The sequence below is a fragment of the Petromyzon marinus genome, chromosome 29, assembly GCF_048934315.1.
Source record: "Petromyzon marinus isolate PM22_M1 ecotype Great Lakes invasive population chromosome 29, UKy_Petmar_22M1.pri1.0, whole genome shotgun sequence".
NCBI lineage: Eukaryota > Metazoa > Chordata > Hyperoartia > Petromyzontiformes > Petromyzontidae > Petromyzon > Petromyzon marinus.
In genome coordinates this window covers 10,827,146-10,834,562 of record NC_133695.1, presented here as the reverse complement: position 1 = coordinate 10,834,562, position 7,417 = coordinate 10,827,146, and the positions used below count along the sequence as shown (strand labels likewise).

The 7,417-nt window shown below is 45.1% G+C and overlaps 1 protein-coding gene across 1 annotated transcript in view; it reads right to left on the bottom strand.

The window, feature by feature from the left end:
- Positions 1-1,661: 1,661 nt before the first annotated feature.
- Positions 1,662-7,417, bottom strand: part of LOC116947174 (uncharacterized) — a 78,066-nt gene continuing 72,310 nt past the window's right edge. Inside the window, exon 4 of the mRNA XM_032962628.2 lies at positions 1,662-6,557. Within this exon, the coding sequence (XP_032818519.2) occupies positions 6,292-6,557 (266 nt within the window). The 3' untranslated portion in view covers positions 1,662-6,291. The remainder of the gene's footprint in view (positions 6,558-7,417) is intronic.

Sequence of the window (7,417 nt, the reverse complement as noted above, 5' to 3'; positions counted from 1 at the left end):
TTTTATATGTAAATTTAAACTTGTAACGCGCACAATATTCATTAACTCTCGAAGAAAGAATGGCTCAGAGATGCGAAAAACCACAATCAGCAAGGCAGCCATGCGATGAGCCGATGTCAACAATTTCCCTCTATATTAACACTCTATCCCCATGCAGATGGAACAGGTGGAGTCCACACTTTGCTGTACTGCCTTCTCCTGGCAAGCCAGGGTATGGCAGCTCGACACCCATGGGAACGGAGTTTCGCAATATTTCTGCGATCCACAAACCCTTGCCTCCACAGTGCTGGATTACAGGTGTGCATAGCCACCATCGCCAATACTTGAGGGCAAAAAAGTAATTGGACTTTCAGTCATTTTATGTCATTGTGGTTTTGGTAAAATGTGAAGGTTAATGGGGCATGGCCCTGATACCAATGTGCAAATTTTTTCAGGTTTTGCCACCGCAGGGCGTATTGTTTTGCCACTATACAGCATGTGTCGCATCGAACGAGGCAATGCCCTTGCACACTTGCACATTAGAAGAGCGGCAATCTGCCATTGTTTTTGTTTTCTTTGTGGTTGCTGTTGGGTGTTAAGACAAGTGAAACGTATTAAGTAATGCAGCTGCAACATTGTAAACAGCTGTTTCAAGCGTGGCGACAATTACAGTTACGTAGAATGGCTGCATTGGTGCAACGACAGCATGATCACCATGGCGCTTGAAGTGTAGCAGCGGCGGTGATGATGCACCAAAAACAGAGCTCTTATCATGACAGCATTTTCAAGTTGGTCACGATGGCAGAGTTGGTTTATGCTGCGGGGATTGCGCGGAGAACTGATAGTTACCGTGGCCGAATGAAGCTTTGTTGGGTATCTTACTACTTTTCGATTTAAAGCTTTCGTGACTGCAGGGATTCATCTTCTTGGTTCTTTCGGTAAAGTCACGTAGAATGGGGAAAATAATTAATAAAATAAAACATAATAAAATTCTCACAGAATTTTATTATGTTTTATTTTTATTATTTTATTTCCATTATCCGTCTACTCTTAAGCATGGTGTGAATAGACTTTTAAAAATACCTTCAGTCTTTATCTGATATAAGTGTGAAAAAAGAACATTCTTGATTTAAGTTTATTAGGCTTATGAAGTCAAAATGTTGAACACATTAAATATATCAAAATTTGTTTAGAAGTGTTATTGCACTTTACTTATTTTTGCACCATGTGGACATGAATAAAGCAAAAAAAAATAGCGTTAATTTGTAATTAAGTTTCTACTGGGTTAGATCGTGTAGGTATGCTTTTTTTTTACTAAAACCATCCACCACTAGACAAAGCCAATTAAACGCAAGATAAATCCACGTTCCTATGTGAAAGCCAAAGTATACAATTAACACAAAAGCCTTGTTTCTGTTTGGCTAGAATAGGTGGCAACCATGTTTCATTTCTTGCACCCATGTCACCGCAGGAAAATAACTCTCAGGTCAAAAAGTGGCTTAAATGTTTTCCCTTCACAATGCAGATGAACGTTCTGTGATGGTCACACATTATCGCTAACATGTAATTGTTCTGAGTTCCACCATCAAGGTCGTGCATAATACAGTGAGAATTGTACAATTCCACCACAGTTCGGCTGGCACATCACATGCAATAACCCCAATTGAATACTTACACTCAACTTCGCCTGTTACGATCGCTCTTTATTGAAATAGAGATTGTTATGCTTTAGAATTGACAGAAAAAAGAGTGAGTCATGGTAGCAAGGTGGGAGGGAAGTAAGTGGGTGAATTACTATTGCTTTTGGGCATTCACTGGAATATGATCCTGCCAACTCGCATCAGTTTATTGCCTGTACCCCAGTGTATGGGACAAGTGAACGGCATTGAGTTTACGTTATTTCTTTTTAATAACCGCACACATATCTCCGCAGTAACATGCTGCAAACGCCGGCTTTCCAAATTCTCCGATACACAAGTTATTGCTGCACTGCTACAGCTGCAGAGTTACAAATGGAAAAGTCTTCGTCTTGTGACACGATGCTAATAGCGCCATTGGAATATAATTCGGGGGGAAAACATTGGGAGTAAACACGCATTTTAAAATATTGAAATGTTTTTTTAATTGGACATTGTTTTTGTCTTAAAAAAAGTCATGCTATCCACGTCTACTTTATTTCTAACAATTTGGCACTAATAATAACTTAAACGAGTTGGCCTTTGGCCACATCTGCAGCACTAAAGGTATGCGTTGCTACCTGCATTCGATGATTTTACCTGAAATCAACAGGCAAGTTCAACTTCCGTAAGCCCGGCCTCTTCCTCTATAGGTCCCGCCCCTTCCTCTACAGGCACTGCTCATTCATCTATCGGCTCCACCTCTTCCACTACCATCGGCCACAGACCGTTGGCTTTGGCTGGTTTGGGTTGTGGTGAGGGCTGTGGAAAGGGAGGGAGTGTGCGTGCAGCAGTAGAATAATGTAGGGAAAGTAGGGGTAGGGCGGCTTCACGACAACCAAAATCACTCTTTGAGCAGCAATATCATCGTAGACATTCTTAACTTCGCTCACGTGCTTTTGTGTTTCACTCAGGTATCGGCTCGTACGCCAGACAGTATTTGACGCATTCCCACTTAGCATGCGTTCAGGTCTACTAACAGCAGCTGTTTCAGTCACGCTGCTCGGATACCTGATTTATCGGCTTTTGCCAACACTTAGTCCACTTACCAAATATAAACAGCCTCTGCTCGTCCCTGTAAAGTCTCGTGTTCACTCCTGCAAGCATGTCCAGACGTGAGATTTAAATTCACATTTCTACAAAACAAAATATTTCAAGTGCCCAGGGCCATCAACATCGTGGTTAAACATGTATAATCTCCATGAACTACGTGGTACCTTCACATGCCCTCCTTTCCCTGCCACGTGAGCTCCAGTTCCCCTTTTCCACTGGCACATCTGAGCCAAGCCAACATGGAATCCTCACTCTATGGGTTGTTTTCCATTTAGCTATTTGCTATGCCGAGCTGGAATCAGACCATGATACTCAACCATTTTTTAAATTACACTTTTTTATTTATCAGGTAAGGCCCACTGAGCTATGAAGCTCTTTTCCAGAAGCGAAGTGGCTTATGGTGTGTAAATTTAGAGCAGTCAAATATTCTACAGGCATGTTTCTAAATCTGGAGGGAAAAATGGGAGGACCCGGAGAAAAAAATCACGCTACCAAGGGGGGAAACATGCAAACTCCAAATATACAGGCTTCAGGGTCGGGATCGAACCCATGGCCTCCTGCATACCAGGTGAGGTAATTAACATCTCGCTGGGCTCACAAGATGTCTGAATCTGGCTTGGGGCCAAGTAGAGCCAGGGGCAGAGTTAAGTACACAGTGAGGATACAAGAAATTAGCACGTAATTTACCTGACTTGACTCGTTTATTGTGCGTACGATCAGTGGCATGGCTCGGATGCAGTGGAAAAAATAACTTCGTTCTGCCTGAGCTGCAATGGGTTGGCTTGGCACGGCGCCCGTATGGTTCGGTTGCGTAGTGCAAAAGAGGTTATGAGTTAGAACAGCACACCTTTCCAGGCATGTAGAAGTAGGGATGGTGTACATGAATCGTTGAAAAGTTAAATACAAATTATTTCGTCAGTTTTTTTTTCCCCACAAGCAATGCTTTAAATAAAAATATTAATATTTAATTTGAATATCGCAATAAAAGTGCGCAATGTCACTGCTGACTGTTTTGCGAAGGCAGTGGTCTGGACCTGCTTACAATCTGTCGAGACGTGACACTTCAGATACTCATCAAGGCTTACTTGGCTGCTGTGGCTTGGAAGAATAAATGACTCTTGGAGAAGAAACATGAACTAAAGCATCGCTTGCCGATGTATTCTTCAGGTAAGCTACCGAGTGTCGTTCGGAGAATGATGTCCGGCGTTTCGCTCCACGCGCTGGGCAGCTTCGTATTCAGCTCCTGAAGAAGCTTCCAGCACGTGGTGAGAAATGTCGGACATCTCATCTCATGCCTTAACAGGCTGTCGGGGCAAGTGCTGTTTAGCGAGCACTTACTACGGCTGGCACTGCACACGAGCAGGTGGGGGGCCAGCTCCAGCTTTGCCTTCAGCTTTTGTTCCAAGTGGCGATGTTTACACATCACACTAGGAATTCATTTGAGGCTGAGTCAACCTAGCGGAAGCCCGGGATCGATTCAGATAATTAATCGTCACCGGTGTTGGCCGTGAGTGGAAATCGAACTCGGGTCACTGGGTTCGTAGTGCAGCGCGCTTACCGCGACGCCACCGCAGGCAGTATTGGCAATACCGTGGCCAAAGTGTGCATCTGTTTATGCTCAATGCCGTTCATTGGCGGTGATGGCGGCTGTGTGGATGAGATTCTGGCAATCAGCCCCAACGCAAACAAAATCCCCCGCTTGACTTCCTTTTTGGCCACTTCCACGACGCCATCAATTTACCCATCGCGAAACGAGGCAATTTTAAATGTGAATTGACCGATGCCGAAATAAGTGATGAAGGAAGGACAAACTCTTTCCCGGCTACACGCGAAACCCTGTGCAAGGTACATCGAAGTGGCCGCGTTCTTTAACGTCACGCGACACGCGACTTCACGAACTTCCTTGGACACGTTTTGTGCAAAATTACAACAACAAAAAATATCTCTCTGACCTTCGTTGCCTGTTTTTTTGCATCGCATTTTGAATGCAACTGTACGCTTCACAATAACAGCTCTCTCTTACTGTAGTTTCAACTCATGCCGGAGTTTGCTAATGAACAAAAAACACCTTCACATACCCTCGGTACGTTTTCTGTTATTATGCGACTTAAACAATAATAATATCATATACCAATCGTGTAATAGTGCAACATAAACTAAGTCAGCATCACCCAATATGATGATTAATTATGTTCGGGATGTGGCCACACAACTTGGGCCTGAGACAAAAGTGGCATAACAGACGTAACATAACAGTGGCATAACGGACGTGAATCACGTAACAGACACAAGAGACATAAGATGCCGACGCGGCACGGGTTAATGAATAGTGCCATCAACATTTCTCGAGCCGCCGTAACGATCGGCGACGTTCCACATCTGTCTTCCATAACTTTGCCAGAAACTCTCCTAAGGTTGAGTAAAATGCCGCTCCGCTCACGAAGCCTCCGCCGTGGGGAGCGGACGGGGCGGGGGGGGGAAGGGATTTTCGTGTAACTTGTGAGTCGGGCTTGCAGGCAATTTTTTATTCCATTAGGAGGATGCCAAAAAGTGACCCGACTTGCAGCGTGGAGCAGTAAAAACCCGCAGCGTTTGCGATTCTACAGGTGGTCGACATGACCTAGTTTAATACCTCGCCATCGCATGGCCTTTAATATTTAAGTGTAATTCCATATATGCTAGTCCACTTCGGGTTTTTTTTTCCTTTGCTGTCGTCACTGGGAAGCCATTTCTGTGTTTGCGCTGTTGCGTATTTATTGTTGGAGGTTGCTCAGCTCGGACCATATTTAGTAGATACACGTGTTAATATATATAAAAAAAATTGAATTAATTGAATTGTAAAGTTGATTAACATTGTTGTGCAATGAGAAATTGTCGAATGTAACGTTGGTTACAATCGTTTTATTTTTACTTTAAAGAGGGCTTTTAACGTAATTTGCTTCCTCGGTTGGTGAGTGAAGCTTCATGCGCCAGTTCAAGTGCCCTCTTGTTGGAGCAGTTGACAGAGACCTACCAAAAAAAAAGCCACAATTCAAACAATTGACAACGTGATGCGTGTGAATCGACGGTAATCTTGAATGGCACACGACGGACGTCTGAAAAAAAAAGCTGACAATCCAGGCTTTGCGGAAAAGCCAGTAAAATGTTGCCGAAGTTCCTATTTCATAGTAAATGTCAATAAAGCTGTGTTGATTACGTTGACGTTCGTCATAAGAGAATCGCGACACTTAAAAATATAAATTTTCTAAATGTCACACTGAAGATGGTTTCAAGACCGTAGTATTGTCTTTAAACTGAGTGGCTTTGGTTTGAAGACGTGTAGAAGACACAACTGGATATCGCTTCGTGTGACAGTGAATGAACGGGCCCGGGATAACATTGAAGTTAACGACGATGATTTCTCAAATAGCACAAAGCGACGACTTCAGACGTAGCTGGCCACTGTGCAGGTCCCGTAGACTCAGCCGGAGAGTGCTGGTGCAGCCAAGCTACACTCAAGGTCATTCCTCCCCTCGATGACATCGCCCGCGTGGCGGCAACGGGTGGCGAAACGTCGGCCATTGCAGCTTCGGCGGGACCTGCCTCAGACAACGGTCTCCAGGCCCGGGAGCTTGGGCTTGAGGATGCGTGGGGTCACGCCGCTGTTGAGGTCCTCCTCGAACTCCAGCAGCTGCCCCATGAAGTTGAGGTTGGGCGAGATGATGGGCCGCTTCCCCTTGACGAACTTGTAGGCGTCCGTCATGGTCATGCGCGTGTGCTTCATGAGGTACGCGATGACGATGGTGGCCGAGCGCGACACGCCGGCCTGGCAGTGCACCAGCAGGCCCTGGCCACGGCGGTGAGCGTCCTCTGTGTGAGTGTGAGGGAGTGTGCATGTATGTGAGTGTTCGTGTGTGAGTGTGTATGTGAGTGTGTGAGGGAGTGTGCATGTATGTGAGTGTTCGTGTGTGAGTGTGTATGTGAGTGTGTGAGGGAGTGTGCATGTATGTGAGTGTTCGTGTGTGAGGTATGTGTATGTGAGTGTGTGAGGGAGTGTGCATGTATGTGAGTGTTCGTGTGTGAGGTATGTGTATGTGAGTGTGTGAGGGAGTGTGTATGTATGTGAGTGTTCGTGTGTGAGGTATGTGTATGTGAGTGTGTGAGGGAGTGTGCATGTATGTGAGTGTTCGTGTGTGAGGTATGTGTATGTGAGTGTGTGAGGGAGTGTGCATGTATGTGAGTGTTCGTGTGTGAGGTATGTGTATGTGAGTGTGTGAGGGAGTGTGCATGTATGTGAGTGTTCGTGTGTGAGGTATGTGTATGCGAGTGTGTGAGGGAGTGTGCATGTATGTGAGTGTTCGTGTGTGAGGTATGTGTATGTGAGTGTGTGAGGGAGTGTGCGTGTGAGTGTCCGTGTGTGTGAATGTTCGCGTGTGAGTATGTATGTAGTGTTCCCGTGTGAGGGAGTGCGTGTGAGTGTTCATGTTCATGTGTGTATATATGTATGTGAATCTTTGCATGTGAGTGATCATGCATGAGTACGTGATTGTTCGCGTGTGAGTCCGTGCGTTCATGTGTGAGTGTGAGTTCATGTGTGTGCGAGATAATTCATGTGTACGCGAGTTGGTGTGTGTGTGTAAGCGCGTTTACACAGATTTGTGTCAATGTGTGGTTAAGTATTGCCATATGTGCGAGCGTTCGTGCAAGTACACGCATGTAATGTGTGTGTG